Here is a 22,573-nt window from a genome sequence, read left to right on the forward strand (position 1 = left end):
GTATTGTATTCAATACTAAACTGGCCTCAAAAAGAAACTTATAATTTTTCACAAGGTCATATCTTAAATTTCTGTCCATAAAAATGAACAAAAATAGAACACAGGATTACTTCAATACTCTACTCTAAACACTGTTCAGTAACTAAATAGTTGTCCAACTGATACAATAGCAAAATGACTGACATGGAACAGCTTCCTGGACCACATTCACAGCCCAATAATTGGCACCCAACACAAGAAATCTGTGAGTAAATGGAATATTGTGGAACAAGACCTGTTTCTTGAAGAAAGTGTGTGAAAAGCAGAAGCAGCCATGTGAATGTGGTCCAGGAAGCTGTTCCGTGACAACTGCTTGGTTACTGACATGTGTTTAGAGTATATAGTATTGAAGTAATCCTAATGTGTAATTTTTGTTCATTTTTATGGACAGGATTTTAAGATATGACCTGATGAAAAATAAGTTTCTTTTTGAGGCCAGTTTATGAATGCAGACATACACAGGTGATGAGTGCAACCTGCTTGTAGTGCAGGGCGATATATTCAAAATTGTTTTCACCTATTGCTATGGTAGTTAATCCAATTTATTATGGCACTTCGCCAGCGAATAATGGCCTAGGGGCAGTGTAATACTCATAATCATGCACAACTTGCAAAATTGGAATCAACTGTAATTTTAGAAATTAGATTTTTTTCGTATATATCTACTGAAAAATGTCATAAAAAGAGGACACTAGGACCACAAAATACTCCTTTAAATTGCACAATTGAACATGAAAATCATGTACAGTAAGTATGATGTGATCACGATATGAAGAAAAACAAAAAACTAATAGAGATTTTGACTTTTTACATTCACTTTATTAGGTGAATCTGTTTAAATTACAATTTCTACATTTTTATTTTTACTTGAGGCAAATAATTATACTAAAAAATATGATACAGGAACAAAATACAGAATTTGTGAAATTGGCAATTATGGTAATTTTTACAGTCACAAATTCCGTAGAATTGTCTATTTGATAATTAATATTGTTATGAGTTTTTCAAACTGCTGAACTCATAACGACATGCAACGCAATCTGATCCACTCAAACCAAAGTAGGAAATTTTGAAAATTAAATTATTGCGATTACTCAATATTGTTCAATACCCAAGCTTACTGAAAACCCCAAGTCCAAGGCATACTTGGTTGCAAAGTTACGAAAATGTTATATATCCATTTTTGTTATTGCAGACTGTGGTTTGATTGGATCAGATTGTGTAAAAATCTTGGAATGGAGTTTGGTACTCAAATGGGCTGTTCCATGTTAAATCTATACCAAGACATGACCTTAATCTCCCACACAGGGGGTGTAGACTTCAAATGGAGTTAAAATTCAAGTAACCCCACTTGAAATTTACATGCCCTGTGGGAAGATTAAGGTCATGTCTTCCATATGTGGTGTATGGATTTCAACTGGAATAGCCCATTACTATTTCATATAAGGGCTAAAGGGGCTATTGCCATTGGAAAGCATTTCAATTATAGCACACTTAAAAAATAGAAATATTTACACAATTTTGCTGTTCCATCCCCCCCCATCCCCGACAAAAAATGGAAAAAAAGTGCCCCTCTGACAAAAATGATGGAAAATTTGGACGGCAAAGGAAAATTCACCCTGATCATGGGCCAAAATTATTGTAGCATGCACATTGTCACAATAAAGCCCTTTTCATCCAGATCATAGGTGAAAATAGAGTGAAATACAAAAAGTTTGCACGTTACGCATGCACATCGTTCTAGTAAAGCCTTTTTTGAAGCTTGAAGACATGTACAGTTTCTCTTAAAAACAAAACCGGTATATGTATGTATGATGCAACTGCAATTGGTCTGTGCCCCCCGACCAAGAAAGCTGGCTACGCCCCTGACAGCAAGTGATGCCTGACATTGTAGAGCTTAATTTGAAAATATGTAGATCAAAATTGAATAGATTTTGATACAGGTTTTCAAATTCTACATCTAGAAACCTGTAAGTTTTAACAATAGGAGAAAAGATTTCTTTCACAACATGTTATACTTTTGATCTTAAACTTTGTGTCTAAGTTTATGGAACACATAAAAGGATATTTAAAGAAACAAGATTGAGCCTCTCAGTTGAACCCTATGGGCATGCACTATGTACCAGCCATATTATTGGCCTCTTAGAAGAACTATTTTGATTGGTTAATTACATAGAGGGCCATATTATTCAGCCAATCAAAGATTTGAGAAGAACAATCAGTACTCAGTAGGGCTGAAGAAGAGTAGGCCTATAGCTTAAAATTGCTCAGAGATCTAGAAGCTGTATTTTGATTGGTTACTCAGATGGTTACATCATGTATTTAACCAATCAGAGACACTTTAAGAAAGGCATCAGTGCCAACGCGGTTACAAGATTGACACCATTCATCACTTTCTACATCTGGATATGTGACGTGTCATGTCAAAAGGAGACACTTTTGGGCAGGTTATCAATTTTGAGGTTTTTACATATCTTAAATATAGAGATATTTTGCTCCACAACGCTGTTTTCCCCCAATGAAATCGGATATTCCTAGCGAAGATATTGAGTTCGTAAGTTATGGTATTATTAAATTGGAAATTAAGATATCGACCTTTAAAGATATAATTGACAATGTTGAGAGTAGGAATTACCTTGAAAAAGGTCTCAAAAAATACAAGATGCCAGTTATATTCCGGTCTGAAACTATCAGACAATATTTTTAACAATTATAACATCACAAATTCGCAACAAACCCAAATTGTGAAAAAATCACACCCGGGCAGATATTTGGCTATTTCTCCATTTACGGTCCTGCCCAAAAGTGTCTCCTTTTGACATGACACGTCACATATAAACATGGACGGATAAATCCATAATATGGGACAGAAATAAAAAGACTAGTTTGCATCTGACATCACTGTCAATCTTCCCCTGACCTTTGATTGATTAGTAGTGCTTAAAAGGAAGTTGATTCATCCGTTGCCGATCATAGAAATGGATTCGCAGACAATGGAGAAAAATTACGGTACTTTTACAATGCAAATAGGAACTTTTCTAGACATTGTTGACATGATGCCTTCAGGAATGGAAGTTTCCTATTACTAAGACCTAACTTTTGAGACTGTTTGTATATTTGAAGGTGTAAAAGTAACCATAAGGCACATTGTTTTACCCCCACATTCAGAAACACAATCATCACAACAATCATCAACAAACTGTGCCCCAGTTTGATTGACAGATGATGTTAAATGTAAACTAGTCTTTTTAGCTGTCTTTGATATAATCATTTTTTACATAGCTTGTTATAAAATGGACGGATTATAGGCTACAATAATTTTTTACATAGCTTGTTATAAATATGGACGGATAAAGCTATAATCATGTTGGTTATAAAAATGGACGGATAACGATATGCACCAACAAAATACACCTTCCATAACGTTATTGTACACTATAATTGGAAGTATTTCAGTATCTCTAACTTATTTCCACATATGAAGAAAGGACTACCAATGTACCATGTCATGTACATGTATCCCAGCAAACACAAATTATCTTTTGAAACATTTTTTTGTTGAATTTTCCAAAAGTTCTGAAATATTTAAATAACTTGAAATATTGGTTATCAAAAGATTGGGAAAACGTTTTTTAAAACATTCTATATCAAAAAATATTTGTCAAATATTATTGAAAAAAAAAATGCAAATATTCCTTCGTCAACATTACACTCTATTTTACAATGTTTTGTAAATTCTATTAAAATATTTTCTATTTTTATATAACTTGGCTTTTAAGTGTTTTCTGGCAACTTTTAAAAAATGTTATGAAAATGTTTGGTGTTTGCTGGGATGTCACTACCCTAACTTACATATTCTCATAACTTATGGGGCTGACTGGCTCCTTACATGTACACCTGAGTCTCCTCAGTCACACCCAACTGCCATGCAAGGAAATCACTAAACACACTGTCTGATCTAAGGGAAATTCTTAAAAAAATCCTTAAAAAATAATACATCCAAGTTTGGTGATGTCATTAAACCCAGACCTTTTTTGTGTTAAGGCCACCAACATCTGCCCTATAATGCTAGCTTTTAGTTGCCACCCTATTTAGATTTTTAAACTACTTTAGTCAAGTATGATAATAAAACATTACATACTTTCTAATGTACTTTGGCACAAATGGATAAAGCAGTTTTTGCATTTGTACGCTTCAGATACATCTTCTCTTTCACTGGTAGCTATTCTAGATAGGTCTACCACTTGAATGAACAAGATGTATTCAGTGATTGGACGGATAAGTTATTCACCTGACACATCTCTATCTATAGCAAATTTAATGGATACCACTTGAATAAAGATCTATTGATTGATGATTGGACGAATAAGATCTCCTTTCTGATGGATAAGACCAGACTCACTAGACTGCAACAGTCAAGTCCAGTAGATGGCCTGAAGTTATACCCAACAAAACCCATTCAGTGATGACTTGGATGTGTGAGTCATTGGGACATCTCTCCTCTCACTGACAGCATATTCGGATGCAAGGTGGATGGCCTATTCCTATGAAGCTTGAGGACTACCACCAAGAACCAAGGCACTGATATGAAAACAAAATATATGATCAACTGTAAGAATGTGTTGAGTGTGTGGGGTGGGATGGGTGGGGTGTGCATTGGTGTGTGGGGGTGGGTATGTGTAAAGTTGTGCATTTAGTGGTTTTGTTAGAATGTTGGAGGATCCAAACTTGAAAGCATTGGTTTTCCTTAGGACCTATACCCCCTGTCTGAGGACCTTACCCAGGGAGTAACATATAGTATGACATATGTCTACAATCATACTACAATCAGCACTAACTCGCAAACCCTCGCAGCTCTTCCTAGGCTATGTGGCCTGTTCTTTCTAGGGTCTGTGTCCTGTTCTTTCTAGGGTCTGTGGCCCAGGGGAGGGGAGTTCTCCATGGTCGAAGGTAAATGGGTATGTGCCACCGTTTTGGGGTACCTTTTCAGCGATTTTGGTATATCGATGGGTGGGTTTTCATTGAAGACCATTGCTTTAAATTAGGCGCATTTAGGAAAAGATGTCGTTAAATTTAGGTGATTTTTGTGAATAGGTTGGCTGTGGAGCAAAGCTATGTTAAACACCAAGTCAGTGGACATTTTTGACTATTTTGCAACATACACATCACCATTCTGTGGACACATTACAAGTTAGGTGTGTGTAGGGTGCATATGGGTGGATGTATGTAATTTGTGGGAGTGGATGTGTGTAAGTTGTCAATATTCACACAACTACTGTGAGGGTTTGAGATAAATGACAAAATGGGCAATTACAGTTGAAATTAATACACCCCATATTGAAGACATGACCATAATCTGCCATATGGGTGTAGATTTCAAAAAGAGTCACCCATTCAGGTAACCCAATTTGAAATTTACATGTGTGTGGAAGATTAAGGTCATGTCTTCCATGGGGTGATGTGTTTCAACTGGAATAGTACAACTGATGACCTTTAAATGTTTAGACATTGTCAAAATACTTACCAAACTCAGTTTTAACATCTTTAGTTACCCACGCTTCCACCTTATATTTTTTTAATTTGCATAAAATCATCAGTTTGCACAAACAAGAGATGGAGCCATGGGTACTCATCAACACACAGAGTGCCTGGATCGACTACATGATCTTCATTACAAGTGTTCTACACTTAATCTATGATATTAGTCATGTGATCAATCATGTAATCAGTCATGTGATCAATGAAAATAAGTCACCTCTCATGATTATCAATCCTCCTATAAACTTGCCCAATTTAATGCTAATGAAATTCTAAAGATAAGTGCACATGTGTTTATACATGTACATAATTTCCAAAAAATAAAGCACACATTGTTTCTAAAAATTCATGTAGTACGGTATAAGAAATAAGCCACCTTTTATGGCTTTTTGATTGTTTCATTTTAAAACTAGCAAATAAGAGGTTCAACTCATTTCCTTTGGTCACATGACAAATTAGCAATTCAAGAAATAGTGCAATGAAGAGTGCAATGGGTTATTCCAGTACGTGTACGTTGATCTACTCTGAAGTAGAAAGTACTGACGCGGATGCACACATTGTGCCGACTTTGAAGGCACGCACACCTGCAGCAGAGACGCTGCACTACGCACTGTATACGCGCGCATTGTCACTTTGTACTTCAGAGTGGACAAACTGTAGTGGAAATTTAAAATGGGAATTCTTTCAAACCGATGAGAATTGGACAAAACTATGAGAATTGAACATTGTCTCATTTCTATGAAACTTTCTCAACCAAATGAATGATAAATACTGATTAACATGTCAACAACCTGTCACAATGTTTTAAGGGATCTAAAATGAGCGTTTATTGCGTTTCGACAGTATTTTTTTGTGGGACATGAGAGCACCTCAGACCTATCGAATTGCATTCTGAATACGAAGCATGTCTTTCTGATATCAAATAATTTTCATTTTTGAAAATCACAATATAATACAAATTTTATGACAAATTATAAAAATTTGATATTTTGCAAATTTTTGATATAATACAGTCCTCGAAGTAAATTATATAAATCTAATGACATATTCTTAAAGTGTAAGTAGCAGGGAGGAAAAGCAGACGGTCAATTGAAAATTTTGACCTTTCATATTGAAGATATGGATTTTTTTCCCAAAAAGACCTATTTTATACGAAAGGTCAAAATTTTCAATTGATCGTCGGCTTTTCATCCCACCTACATACACTTTAAGTATAAATCATCAGATTTATAAAGTTTACTTCAAGTACTGTTAAATATCAAAAATATCAATTTTAATGATTTGCCATAAAATGTGTATTAAATTGCGAATTTCAAAAATCAAAATTATTTGATATCAGAATGACATTCTTCGTATTCAGAATGCAATTCGATATGTCTGATGTGCTCTAATGTCCCACAATAAATACTGTCCAAACGCTCATACCCCAGCCCTTAAATGAGAAGATTTAACACGATAATACAATGTGTTGACAATTTAATTAGTATCTCTCATTCATTTGGATGAGAAACTTTCATAGAAATGAATTCTCATAGTTTCATCCAATTCTCTTCAGTTTGAAAGAATTCTATTTCCACTAGTGTATGGAAGACTTGACCTTAATCTCCTACACAAGGAGTGTGAATTTTAGATGGGATTTCCTGAATGGGTGGCTCCATTTGATATCTTAGACTTCACCCCCTGTGTGGGGGATTAATATCATGTCTTCCATAAGGGGTGTACTTGAATTTCAATTGGAATATACCAATATTAGTAGGATGCCATGCTGAAAGTAAAGTTTCATTGAGTTTCCCTTCTAATTAAATTTCAAATTTCAACATTGTGCAAATTTGTGAGACCAAACTTATATCATTATAAAGTCTGATCTATATTCTGATGAACATGTTCTATTTATCTCCTATACTGTGGTAACAAAATGAGCCAATGGAATTTGGGGAGCTGCAAGGATATTTGGATGTTACAATCTAACTGCGGATAGGTCTGCGCCTGAGGTTCGGCTGCAACTGGCCTAGATGATGCGATCTGATTGTGATGATTCACCATGGCAGCAAAATTACAGCGCTTTGAATCCTTTAAGATCTAGCTGGAAAAAGGCGCTATATAAATCCGAAATTTATTTTTTTAATTTTTTTTATACAAAAAGTGCTTATCACAAGGTGATATTTCTACACTTAGAGAATATCATTAAAAGCATGCTGTTTATATCTAGAAACACTACTAGGGGCTATTCCAATTGAATTCCATACACCCCCTATGGAAGACATGACTTTAATCTCCTACACAGGAAGTGTGAATTTCAATGGGGTTACCTGAATGGGCAACACCATTTGAAATATACACCCCCTGTGTGGAATATTAAGGTCACATCTTTCAAAGGGAGTGTATGGATTAAAATTGGTACTCTGTACTGACTACTGACCTTTTTGGTAAATCCTGTAAGCCTTTGCGGGTAGACCTGTTATGTTGTCACGCCAATGAGCACATCGTTAATGCGCACTTCACAGCTTTGAAATGCGCAGTAACAACGTTTGCTAAATGATAGGCACATCAAAGTGACGCCAAATGACGACATCTCGGGGTCTACTCGCAAAGGCTTATGGGATTTACAGAATAGGTCAGTGAGTAATATGTATGTGAATGAGCAGGGGCTAACTCTTGGAGAAGAGAACTTTATTTTGTTCACATGAGGGTAACATCTATGAACAATGTGCATGAATTTTAAAGTGCGGTTACAAAATTCCTGTCTTCTCCCGCTCTCTATGTTTCTCCTGTCTCTCACTCCCTGCCCCCTCTCTCTTGCATTGCCCTCCGCTCCCCTCTCTTTCTGACTTTAGAAAGCTTTGCCATCTCTCTTTTTTAACAATAGCCCGGCCTTTTCTTAGTCATTTTGCAATTTTTTCAATTTTGAAAGAGTACCGCGATTTCACCAATAGTACCTGGAGTTCAAACTTTGTGAAATTGTGTTAATGTTGGCTAAAATCTGGGCCTGAGGTATCATTGGCCCAAATTGTCTTGAAAAATTGGTATAAATATGGGTCGACTTCTTTCCTAATTCTCTGAGGCACATCCCTTCCCAAACCATATACTATATCCTGGTTTATCTCACTCTCTCTTTTCCATCTTACTTCTTTGTCAAATACAAGCTACTGTGCCAGAATCCTACTCAGTGCAGACCTATGTAGTTTGTTAAGCACAATTCAATCACCTGACACGTATTAATACATACCTTTATTTCTTAGCATAACCAAGATAAAGCTCACTGATGATATCATGTTAATGTAAGCATGAAAAGAAATAGATCAAAAGTAAATAGCTGCACAGCAAATCATGGGTTAAAATAAAGTACCACCTGATTATAAATAGTAAAAGAGTATAGTTTCCATCATCTCTATTCATGAGTTAACCCCATGAGAACTACCTGCCGATTGGTCAAAATGGATATTGTGTCCAATTTTGAACCAATCAAGGAGGGTATTAATAAGATCATATGCAAATGCAAGTTTGACCATAAATAAAAGCCTAGTCATAATTGGCAATTGAAATGAGCATTTCAAGTTATCAACCAATCAGAAATGCTGTCAGATGACCAGTAGTGTCCAGGGGTTAACATTTGCAATGAGCTTAATTTGTCACAGAATCAGGAAGCAAATTAATATGCCTAGTTAACTATACTCTCTGCCAAAAATATCTGGATGCTGACAAGCCTGGATCCTCACAATGTGTGTGTATAGCAAAGATTTTATTAAACGCTGTTGGACAGGAAAACCCCCTGCATACTTGTGGCCCTTGAACATGTTTAAAACAAAGCTGCTAAGAGGTTACATAAGAGGTTTTGCTTAACCTGTTCAGGAGCCAATGACACATAGGAAGTTATTCCTGCCCAACGATATTAAACTGAAATCTACATTTGCAAATGTCTCCTTATAAAATTTCTCAACTTGACAATTTTGAATAGGAGGGAAGCTGAGCTCTCCATAAGTGAAACAACACTAATCCCATTGTTCTCTTTATAGGGAAAGAAATTCCCAACACTATGAAAGGCTTCATATGTTGTACTCATCCAGATTTGTTTGGTACAGAGTATATATTATATATGAAGTAATAATGATAGCATGCAGTTAAAGATTAGCATAAAACAAATTTACTCATGCCATCATGTAGTGCCCCTAGCATTAGAGGCAAAAGCATTGCTTGGTAAAGGAGCCAAATCAGCACTGCTGTTGAACTGAAATAAGAGTAGTGTTAAGCATGCAAAAGGTGTTTATGTTTATCAAAATAGTATGGGGAAGCAAACCATGCAGCATGCAAGTTAGTTAAGGATTATACTGCTGGGTTCATGTTAGGCCATATAGGCCTATTAATTAAATCCTGTGTCTCAAAGCTTGTGAGAAATTGAAAACCTAATGCGGTGTTTTTTACTGTATTTTTTTTTAATTTTAATATTTTTATGTGTCAGTACAGGATTTCGGACAAGCATTTTGTGCAAAAAATACCCAATGTTGCAAATGTTGGAATAGCAGATAAAAAGTCACTGCTACAAACTATTATTCCTTTTTTTTTTTTAATTTTGTGTCCAAAGTTTGCGAAAAAAATAAAAAACTTGAAATCAAATACGAATTTTGAGTTTTATTTTCGCCTTTGTGTTAAACAAAATAAAACGAGATTCAAAAAATAGAATTTTTAGATTTTTAAAGAGGACTATGCGCACAATTTTACTAACGCACGCGGCAGCTTTGAGACACAGGATTTAATTAAGATGGCCTTATCCTAGTTCTCACCACCTTTACTGAGATCTCAACTGACCAAGAACAGACTGAAGGTAAGTATTATCAAAATTTTTGACACTATCAAGTTGGACACTTTGCTCATACAAAAAACTTTTTGTTTGTCCTTTAAGCCATTGCGAGACCAAACCTATAAATTCTATGGAAGAGTTATAATGGGTTTGAACTTAAGATGGTTAATTGCAACTGTTAATGAATCAACACAAGAACATTTCTATGATGAACTTGAAACAATTTAGCATGACACAAAATGAACATCAATTAGTAACAAATTGCTTGATCGTATCAAATTTGGTTTTTTCTAAGGATTTTTTTGTAGAGTTATCAAAATATTATGGTCAATCTATTGTTTTTTTCTGAGACAGATGGATTAGGCAAGGGGCTGATTCCAGCCATCATAGCTATTGCTAAGAGCTGGGTTGCTCCTAAACTGATGTTTTTAACTCCAATTTTGTCTGGTATTTAGTGCTGTTAAACCTACATGTGCAATAGGACATATTTCAAGTACAATAGCACCAGGTTAATGCTGACTCCTCAGCAGGTGGTGAGAGACAGAGAATCAGGATTTTGAGAACCCAACATGAGCAATCTGCAGCATTACGAATACGATGATAGGCTAAAGCTCTGACTGGCATCGAGTGGTCTTTAGACCTATAAACAGCACTAGGCTAATGATAACTCTTCTGTGGTATGGTCAGCAAGTGGTGATAGATAAGGAATTAGAATTTTGAGAACCCATGGGCAATGAGCAGCATTACGATGATAGGCTAAAGCTGGCTAATAAACGCTGAAACAGATCAGGAAAAAATAAAAATAAAAGATTTGACAGTTGCCTTTCTGGTTTGCCTTTCTTCATTGAAACAGATAGCAAAAACTTGACTAGATTTAAACAAATATTATTAATCTGATGACTGTCTTTATTTTTATTCATTTTTTCCTGATCTTTGTTGATAATATATATACCTTCAATCAGGGAGCTTACTTACCATCGGGTCCATTAAAAGCGGGAAAATGTAATGCCTAGTAATCTATGGGGGTGGTGTCAGGAGCACAAGTGCTATGCTGCAATATGGGTATAGTTACAAAGCATGCAAAAATATTGTAATAACTCATGCCATCAGACACTGCCCCTAGCAATGTAATACCTAGTAATCTATGGGGTGGTGACAGTGAAGTTACAAAGCATGCAAAAATGTTGTAATCATGCCATCAAACACTGTCCCTAACATTAGTGGCTAAAGCAATACTTAATAATATGAGAGGAACAAACATTACTGCTGAGCTGAACTATGGATCAAGTTACAAATAAAGCATGCAACAAATGGTACAATAACTCATGCCATCAAACACTGCCCCTAACTTAATAAAGCAATACTTTACGATGTGGCAGTGACGTCAATGCGTTGAGGCAGCATCTTCACAGTGTAAAAGCGTGTGTGTGCATACGCCAGCACTTTGAGCAAACGCTAGCTATTTGAAGCTGCACCCAAAGAAATGCGCACTGATGCCACTGCCACATCACTAAGGGTGAAAATCAAATAGGGTTAGGGTTATATGGGTCATTATATACTACAATTAAATTTAATCATGCATTACAAATAATACTATTACATGCTTTTTTCAACATAAACAAATTAAATTTAGACCAATTGGATTGCCACATGTACTATAAGAGCCATAATGGTCTAACACTCAATGACATATGGCGTTTGCATTTTGACATTCCCAACACATCTCTTAGAGTTAGAATATTGTGGTGAAAAAAACTTTGTACTGGCACGCAATCATGTTAAAAATCTTATCTCGTGGACTTAAGTCAGAAAAGACTTTTGCTATGTGTTTCGGCCAAATGTATGTAGTTCATCACTAACGACCTGGGAGAAGTGTCTTGCTCCGTGGCACATGATATCTATTCTGACTTTCAATCACCCAGTTTAAGGAAAAAAAAAAACAGGTAAATAGGCACATTATGGCAATCCTATGGTCTTAATGCATAACAATAATGATACAAAAGTCACACCAATACTATAGATAATACAAATTCTACCATGGCAATGCGGTATATCAACTGCTCAGTGCCAGAAGTGGGTAAGTGCAATAGCTGCCATGTGTAGCTGCTATGTGTAGATGAGTACAATATACTGTGTACATTGCCAAATTTTCACAGGGCAGCTATTGCACTTACCCACTTCTGGCACTGAGCAGTCAATATCTATTCCAGATGAAATCCACACATCCCTATGGAAGACATGCCTCAATCTTCCACACAGGGGTGTGAATTTCAAATGGGATCACCTGAATGGGTGACTCCATTTAAAATCTACACTCCCTGTGTGGGAGATTAAGTTCTTGTCTTCCATAGGGGGTGTATGGATTTCAACTGGAATAGCTCAATTGACAAAGTACAATCAGCATTTTTAAAGTGATCACTGCGACACATCTATCTAGAAATGGGCAATTCCAGTTGAAACCCATACACCCCCTATGGAAGACAGGACCTTAATCTCCCACACAGGGGGTGTAGATTTCAAATGGAGTCACTCATTCTGGTGATCCCATTTGAAATTCACACTCCCTGTGTGGAAGATTAGGGTCCTTTCTTCCATAAGGGGTGTATGGATTGCAACTGGAATATCCCAATACTGACCGTTCATCCAATCTCTGATAAATACCGTAAACCTCACTATAACAGTGGAATGTATGATGGACAGACAAACAAACAGATTAGACAAACATATTGACAGATGGATTACCATCATGTTATGAGGTGTATTATAATATATATACTGATTACAATTATAATGTTATTTTTTAGTTTATGTTAGCTTTAATTTTTTAGCTCACCTGGAACGTGTAGTGTTGAAGTTAAACTCTTTAAGCATTTTATCTACCACTACGAATATCCACTCGTATGTGAGTAACATGATTTACCATTCTAAAGTTTGTTTGGCTTATAATAGGCGAAAAAAATTAGACTCATAACATTGTGTATTGATATAGAATGGCCTGCACGCAGTTGGGCACAGCACTTACGCTACTTGTGCGTTGCATAATGCATGACTGGCGCACGCTTATGTAAATTTACACAAGTGTAAGTTGGGACTGAATAATTTTCGCCTATTATAAGCCAAACAAATTTTAGTACATTGTGTTATTTTGTTTAATATTAGTGAGACGTTAGTCTTTAAAGGTGGATGGTCTGATTGTAACAGATAATGTGTTCTACCAGTCACACACCAAAATATTATTCCAAGTTTTGAGTTTAAATTGCTCCCATGGTTGGGATAAAAGCAAAACTGTGTACACAATGGCCCATAGAACAGTACATGACTGTCGTAAATAAAAGTAAAATAAATGTTGGCATTTATAGAGCACCTTTCACATGTATCAAAGCGCTTTACATCTATTCCGCTGTCATTAGAATGTCAGCTGCCATACAATGCCCAAGGCATGCTCATACCATTGGGTGGCCCTCAATAGATAATATTCCAAACAGCTCCCCATTTCACCCCTGAGTAGAGAGAGGCAAGTGAGGTAAAGCGCCTTGCCCAAGTGCACAACACGATGGCACTGCAGGGGCTTAAACTTGCAACCCTCCGATTACGAGGAAGAGCCTGTACTGCTTCGCCCCCGTGCCCCCTAAATCTGCATTGGTACACCACCAAACTACCATATTTTTGTTCATACTGCCTACAGAAAAACATAATTCAGGCTTAAAATTTCACTGGTTCATGTTAAGTTTCATCCAGTGCCAAAGTCTGCATTATGATGGGGTGAAGTAACTGTTAATCAGGTCATCCACCTTTAAATTCATGCAAGTTGTCTTTTGCTATTTTAACTTTACACATTATCTTCAGGTTTTCTGTTTAAAAATAATCATAACCCTGGCAAATAGCAAATACCACTTTGGGAAAAAATCCTATAATGGTGATCCCCTCATTGTTTAATATCATGATATCATGATATTACAAAGGAGGTCGTATGGGATTTGTCGCTAAATAAAAAACCATATCAATACCCAAGATGGAAATTATTATCTTGGTTTTAATTCAAATTAAATGGTATGATTCTCTTGAGCTACGTGCATGGTCTGTAATGGCTGATATGTGTTGTTCTGAAGTTGATTCTTTCCTATTTGCTCTGTGAACTTCCTTTCCACTATTATTTCAGTCTTTATAAATGTCTTTCAGCAAGTTAACCTGAGAATAAGAAAAAAAAGCCATAATAATGTAATAATTAGCATCACTCACTCACCTGTAATTAATCTCTCCATCCCCGTCACTGTCTAATTGACTAATTAAATACTGGATCTCATCATCTGATAAGTCTATACCAGAATTCTGAAACAAATGATCAGTATTTATTATTAATTTCATCCCTCATTCCAATCGGTTATTACTGCAGTGAAGATAGCAAATACAGTTGTACGAAATTATAATGTTATGTGACATTATGATATCTTTAGTAAAAGACATGTAAATACACGGATTTAGGGTTTCTCTACCGGAAGTCAATTATTTGTGCCGAAATTCCTTCCCACAATGCAATATGCGTATTGCATAACAAAGAATATTGATTAACCTCCGAACTGTATCTAAAACGCTTATTGCATTGTGGGAAGGAATTTTGGCACAAATTGACTTCCGGTAGAGCAACCCTAAATCCGCATATTGTAAAGGAAAGCTAATTAGGCCTGACCGGGGAAGAGGGGAAGACAGAGAAGATATCTTACACTTCACACAATGCATTTCTTCCATTTCAATTTCCTGTACGTTGTGACAAATTGGGCCTACACACTCAACATCTTTGACCAACTCATCACACCCTCTACAGTGGTTCCTGTTGCCCATAAAAGGAAACAGTCTGATGTGACGAATTGCCAGTCTGATGAAACCACTATAGTGGTGAAACGTAAGTAATAAGAGTGTCCTTTGCTATAATGAGGTGAAGCATAATGTAGCAAACGATTCTGGGAAGGGTAAGATATCTTCACTAGGTTGAGAAGCTATGTTGCTTTGGCTCCTTGCACCAATTACTTAAAGTGCTATTTCAAATTCATCATAGGTTACACCGACTCTGCCATCCATGTTGAATTGACCCTTATACTTTTTACCTGGTCCAAACACTTATAAGAGAGTTTATTCCTATGCTGTCACATGTCCGTCATCTTGTAGGTTTACTGCCTATTTTTGGGTCCTTAGTGATTCTTTTCCTCCAGCACAAATGCAAAAAGACTGTGCCAACACACGATAACAGAACTTTACATAATGCATTGACCTCTGAACGTGGTGTCCGCCACATGTACACACAAATCAATTTGTACCCACAAGTGGCAAAAGGAGGAATAACTTTTATGGTGATGAGAATGTAGTTTGCCCCCTTGCATCTATATATCTTTTAAGTCTTATTTCAAATTAATCATAAGTCACACTCATACTGCCTTCTCTATCAAAGTCATTGAAGAAGTCAATAAACCTTCAGTTATACTTCTATATAAAACATCGCAGCAATTTACCCCCCCCCCCCCCCTTTATTATGAGATAATAACTCAAAATCTATGCATCAAATTTTAAAACTGAAATAACAAAAGGAAACCCAGTTTTGTTTTGCAAATTTTGACTTCAGTAGCTTTTATTGCAACTTTTGAAAATGCATCTTTTTCATTCAAGGAGTCACCATGGCTACAAATTTTGAGCTATCTAGACAAATGAGGTATCAAAATTTGCAGAATCAACATGGGTTTGTTTTTGCTATTTCAGTTTTTAAATCTGATGCATAGAATTTGAGCTTTGTCTCAAAATAAAGGAGGGTATTTACTTTTTGGTAGATGTTTGGTTTGGCTCCTTGCATCAATCTTACCTTAAGACCTATTTCAAATTCATTATACTTCACACTCATACTGCCGTCTGTATCAAAGTCATTGAAGAAGTCAACAAGTCTTCATTTATGCTTCTTTATATTGCAGCTTCGACTTCTTACCTAACACTTTATAACAGTGATGAGAAAAGTAGTTTACCTCCTTGCATCAATCTTACCTTTAGACCTATTTCAAATTCATCATACGTCACACTCATACTGCCATCTGTATCAAAGTCATTGAAGAAGTCAACAAGCCTCAAGTTGTTTTTCTGTATAAAGCGCTGTAATTTGACCATAGGATTGAGTTGTTTCTTAGGTTTGACCTCTTCTTGCATGCCGCCATGTTTGACCTTCAAGTTTGGTCTGGTTTCCTTTGTTTCATTGAAGAGTTCTTCAAAGTCTTTGTTGACTTGGATTGTCTGTAAAAATCAATTGGATACTGTGGTGAAACGTCACTAAAACGTGAATAAATCACCTTCGTTTTAGTTGGAATTGTTCAAAATGAACAAAAGCCACAATGTCACTTTGGGGGCTCTGTACATTCCTGTCATTATCTGCTCCAACGTAACTTCAATGACACCTCTCGCACTTTCAAAGTGGTATTAGAGTGATTTGAAGAAAGGTACACTGTACAATTCTTAGCAAATCAATGCTATATTGATTACATATTTATATGTTCCATTGCATTTACACCAACAAACCTCCTCTGACAGTGAACAGAATTTGTCCAGCGTGACGTCACAAGGTGTCACCGTAGCTGGAATGTATTACAACACAAACTAAACTTCAAGGCCTTGACATTTTGTGTTAACATAAACAATTTAATTCCTATTACTTCTGTTTCAATGATTTTACTGACTTTAAACTAGAGACCTCAGCTATTGTTTTTTATACTTACAGAAAAGTCCAGTTCATCAATTGCACTATTTGTGTTTTCTTTCACAGCTTTGAGTATGGCATATCCTCCTGCAGTCTGCATAGGGTTTTTGGCCATCTAAGAAACAACACAAATCATGAGCGAAAAAAGTTAAAACCACAGAAAAAGAGGAGAATCAAGACTTCCTATAATGCCCTGTACAATGACGCTATTAGCCATGGAGCATAACTGACAAGAACCCAAGGATTAGGATTTAGCTATGTTTCATTTGGCAAAACAGGATAATATTATTTTAATCGAAAAAAATTAGTGCTGCATTTTTCTGGAATGGGGAGTAGTTCTTACCTTAATTGTTTTCAGTGATTCATTGACCATAATTCCTTTGCCTAAGAGTACAGCACCTTCAGCTGAGATTCTGTTATTTCTGGAGGGAAAATAGCAAATACATCTGTAAGAAATTATCTTTATAATATTATTATCAATCTTTACTTCTATATCATAAAAATTCATCAAATGATTAACAACTAGAAACGCCACTGTTTTTGATGCACGGTATCGATTGGGATGCCTCCACCATGGGGCGATTTAAATACAATGACAAAATAATCACAATTATCCTCTATCTCACAATTTACTAGCATGCATTTAAATTGTGGGGCAGAATACAGTATATCTTAACTTAGGGAGAAGCCATTATTTACACTGGGGGTAATGGGTGATTTTAGGTGGGAATGCAATATTTTTTGTGAGTAAGGGGGGTTAGGAATTTCTTGCAAAAAGCGACCCATTATAGTGTAAAATTCCCGTATACCTTATATTTGTGACTACCCCCCCCCCCCCCACCCTCCAGACTGAACTTACGTCATATCCAGTTCTTCCAAGGAACTATTGAATTTGAATGCTTCTCCAAGTGCTTCAGCTCCCTCGTTACCAAACCCATTCCAAGACAAATCCAACTTCCTTAATCCAATATTATTCTGGGCAAGGAGGAAAAAAGGAGGGTACATAGATAATAAAGATGAATCAAATAAAGTGTTCATTAAATGAATCAAACATTCAATTAATGAATTGATAAATCAATTCATTCAATCACTGGCTCACTCACTCATTCAATTTCTAAATCACAAACTCACTCACATATTGGTCTATTGCAATTAATCTACCACACAGGAGGTGTAGATTTCAAATGGATTTACTGACTCAGGTAACTCAATTTGAAATACATACTCCCTGTGTGGGAGGTAAGTTCATGTCTTCCATAGGGGGTGTATGGATTTCAACTGGAATAGCCCATATTTCCCAAAAGCATAATATTTTTGCGATATTAATTTTTTGCGATTTGAGGTGTTCAAAGCATTTCTGCAGTTTCTTGTATTTGCAATTACATATAGTTACACAGTAAAGCGTATGGGTAAAAAATATTGGCATAGGCTTTTAAATTTGCGGTTCTTCAAATAACCGCGAAAATAAAACTGTACAAAAATTTCTCCCTATACAGTACGACCTACCATGACTCCTTTAGCTAGTGATAATGCCCCTTTTCTTCTGATATGGTTCCAACTTAGATCCAGATGTTTTAATGTAATGTTTTCTGCAATAGCTGGTCCTAGGATCTCTCTCTCTCTATATATATATGACACTGTCATACTACCTACCATGACTCCTTTAGCTAGTGATAATGCCCCTTTTCTTCTGATATGATTCCAACTTAGATCCAGATATTTCAATGTAATGTTTTCTGCAATAGCTGGTCCTAGGATCTCTCTCTCTCTATATATATATATGACACTGTCATACTACCTACCATGACTCCTTTAGCTAGTGATAATGCCCCTTTTCTTCTGATATGGTTCCAACTTAGATCCAGATGTTTTAATGTGATGTTTTCTGCAATAGCTGGTCCTAGGATCTCTCCTCTCTCTATATATATATATGACACTATCATACTACCTACCATGACTCCTTTAGCTAGTGATAATGCCCCTTTTCTTCTGATATGATTCCAACTTAGATCCAGATGTTTTAATGTGATGTTTTCTGCAATAGCTGGTCCTAGGATCTCTCCAGCGGCCTCACTGAAGTCATTGTGACTTATGTTTAAGTAGTCTAGCTTATTGTTATTCTGAGAAAATAAAAAAACAAGCAAAAGGGTTATTAGGCACAAAAAAGTTTGTCTCAAAGCTTGCGCGCGCATTTGTAATATTGCAGCGACAAAAGTACAATATCTGACCATAGTAGTATATCTGTGACATGATCAAGGGGAACGAGTCACATCTTGATCCTTATCAAAAATGAGTTTTACATGTTTCTAAAAAGGACATTTTTTTCCATTTTTATCCGAAAAAAATGGCGAAATTTCTCAAAATACCATACAAATACCAAGTCAAAAATCGCATTTCGCATTAATTTTGTTTTCAAACCACTCGTGCGCTTTGAGACAAACCTTTTTTTTGCCTTATAAGCCATCTTTCCGCAAACAAGTTGATCAGGATTGTCAATAAAACAGATAATTCAGAGATTCTTGGTACAAATCCAAAATTTGGGTTGATGTTATGTACCTCAATGACAGTTTCGTGCTAAGACTTAGCACTTTCATCTTTTCTGACAGTTTTATGGGTAGAAAAGAACACACAGGCAAAATAATGTCACTGATATAATCCACTAGCTCACATGTCTTACGCAAAAAAATGAATCTGTCATAAAATATGCACTTACCAAAATAACTTCTGCAAAATATTCTGCACTCTTGTCTTCAAAGCCATTTCCTATTAAATGGAACAAAAAGAGGTAGTGTTTCTGGTTAGTTTAGATTATTCTAGAATGGTAAGAAATGATATATAAAGCCTGGATAGGAAATGATCAAGAGAGGAGATTGAAATTCTATGAGGGAACTCTGTGAAATTTATGTGAGCCAGTAGTGGTACAAAAGTTACCATAATTGAAGTCTTCAAACTTTGGTTTGCGGTTCTTGTGTTGGAGATAATAAAATATGCCAAAGGCAGTAGTAGAGCTAATAGATTGTGCTGTCGACTCAGGAAGCGGCAGACTGAAATATCTCCATCAACGAACTGTGGTATTTTGCTGGACTAACATATAGTGTGTGTGTTATCTGACTGTCAAGTGGAGCAGAAAGCTTGCTCAAGAGATCTCCGAGAGAGGAGCTTAAGCTAGCTTACAGTCAACATAGAAGACCGTTTTCTCCGATATAATGTACCTGCACAGTCTCTGCAGGGGATTTCATAAATTTTTTGTTGAGGGAGAAGTTTGTCCTTGGGATGAACGACCATGCTGCATATTGTACAGTGTGGTTTCATAGCAGTTGCGAAGCCATGCTTTTTAAAAACTTGTGAAACTTGCTCAGTAAGGCCCTCTATATAAAGAACTACAACCATGCCTTTTGACTTTTCACCATCATTTTTTTTGCTTAGAGGTAGGCTTTTTTTAGGAGTAGCTCTGTCTTGTTTTACTTTCTTGATTGACCAATCGGGGTATCCGTAACAAGATAAGGCTTTGCAAATACTTTTCTCCTCTTTTTGCTTGTCCGCTTCCTCTGTGACTAAAGCATTGCTCCGATCTAACAGAGTTCTGACCACTCTTAACTTTTGATGTAATGGATGGTGGGAGGAAAACTGAAAATATTGATCAGTGTGTGTTTTCTTTCTATAGATGCTAAGTTTCACTGAACCGTCAGGTTTTCTGTACGTGATAAGAGTATCAAGGAAGGGAATAGAGCCCTCTTGCTCTTATTCATAGGTGAATTTGACACTATTGGTGGGATCAATGGTGTTTAAATGATCAGTTAGATTTGTCTACTTGTCTTTTGCATACTATTTCCAAAACATCGTCAACATATCTCTTCCAGAGATGGGGCGACAGCTTTCCGGAGCTGTGGAAATAGCTTTCTGCTCAAGCCACTCCATAAAGATGTTGCAAGTGAGGGGGTTGAGGGGACTACCCATGGCCGAAACATTGAGATAGATTTGACCTGAGTAACTAAAATATGCAACTGTAGCAAGGCAAAATTTGGTAATGTGAGTAGTCAACATCATTTAGTCAAAACGAACCATGTTAACAGTCCAATCTACCATTCCAAATGAACTTGTTCAAAGAATTAACAAAAACTTGTTTCCATTAAATCTTTCATCTTACCTGCTAGAGTCAGATGTGTGAGTGTGTTGTTTTGTTGCAGCATATCACATACAGCCTTGGCTCCACTGTTATTAAGTTTATTCTCTGATAGGTCCTGGTCAAAATAAAATAAACATTAAAACTACTGTTGGACTGTGGTTTGTTTAAAATAAGTTAAATGTTATCTTATTTGGAAGGTGTATACTGTATAATCACATATAACCAACAAGTTTGAATACAAGGCAAAAAAGAAACATGTTGTGAAAGCTGTCCCCTGGAACTGGTCCGGATTTAGGAAATTGGTAACAAAAGTTTCAAACTGTTAGAAATAAATACAAACCCTAATAAAAAAATAAATGTTGTCATTTATACACAGCTTTCACATGTATCAAAGCACTTTACATTTATTGTGCTGTCGCCAAAATATGTCATGATGCCATACAATGCCCGAGGTATAAGGCATGATCATACCTTTGGACGGCATTCAATGGCAGTATTCATAACAGCTCCCCATTTCGCCTCTGGGTAGAGAGAGGCAAGTGAGGTAAAGTGCCTTACCCAAGTGCACAACACGATGGCACCGCCACTGCCAGGGCTCAAACTTGCAATCGAAGGCACAGCCTATACTGTGTCACCTTGCCCCATTTGATTATTAGGAAACTTTTTTTTTCAATTGTCTATAAATGTATCTGAATTCTAAATTTGAATTCCAAAAAGCACATGATTTTCTCAATATTAATAGGCTTTTCGCCATAGGCCTATCTATCTCTCTTTGTGTTGGTTTTCATACTAGCAAATTCATCCAGATTGAATTAGATTGAATAAGAGTTTTCTTATTTTTGACCCCTACCAGCTGTTAATGGCGTTTTGGCTTGGTTAACTCCAATCAGGCCGGAATTAGCGAAGCGGAAAACTAAAAGTGATGATGATTGTGTAGCCCACGCTATCAATGGTATGAAGGGGCCAATATAAGAACACCCTATTCAGTATATTAAACTTACCAAGTCTGTTATATAGCAGTTTTCCCTCAGCATATCAGCTATTGCAATACCCCCTTCAGCATCCAACCAATTATCACTCAGATTAAGCTTGCAAATTGTAGTATTTGTCTGAAAAGAATGACCACAATTAGGCTATTCCAGTTAAAGTCCATACACCCCCTATGAAAGACATGACCTTAATCTCCCACACAGGGGGTGTAAATTTCAAATGGGTTACCTGAATGGGTGATTCCATTTGAAACCTGTACCCCCTTTGTGGGAGATTAAAATCATATCTTATATATGAGGTGTCTGGATTTCAACTGGAATAGCCCAATGACTTAAATTACTAAAACAAGTAATAAAAT

General features: G+C 36.3%; 1 protein-coding gene across 1 annotated transcript in view; it reads right to left on the reverse strand.

Moving 5' to 3' along the window:
* Positions 1 to 822: 822 nt before the first annotated feature.
* The window catches only part of LOC140165175 (uncharacterized), a 33,510-nt gene continuing 11,759 nt past the window's right edge, over positions 823 to 22,573 (reverse strand). Inside the window, 12 exon segments of the mRNA XM_072188617.1 lie at positions 823 to 4,620; positions 8,804 to 8,836; positions 13,009 to 13,044; positions 14,616 to 14,701; positions 16,397 to 16,639; positions 17,119 to 17,214; positions 17,443 to 17,521; positions 17,959 to 18,074; positions 19,052 to 19,219; positions 19,813 to 19,862; positions 21,247 to 21,340; positions 22,227 to 22,334. Coding sequence (XP_072044718.1) covers positions 8,806 to 8,836; positions 13,009 to 13,044; positions 14,616 to 14,701; positions 16,397 to 16,639; positions 17,119 to 17,214; positions 17,443 to 17,521; positions 17,959 to 18,074; positions 19,052 to 19,219; positions 19,813 to 19,862; positions 21,247 to 21,340; positions 22,227 to 22,334 — 1,107 coding nt within the window. The 3' untranslated portion in view covers positions 823 to 4,620; positions 8,804 to 8,805.

Source organism: Amphiura filiformis, chromosome 11 (assembly GCF_039555335.1).
Source record: "Amphiura filiformis chromosome 11, Afil_fr2py, whole genome shotgun sequence".
NCBI lineage: Eukaryota > Metazoa > Echinodermata > Ophiuroidea > Amphilepidida > Amphiuridae > Amphiura > Amphiura filiformis.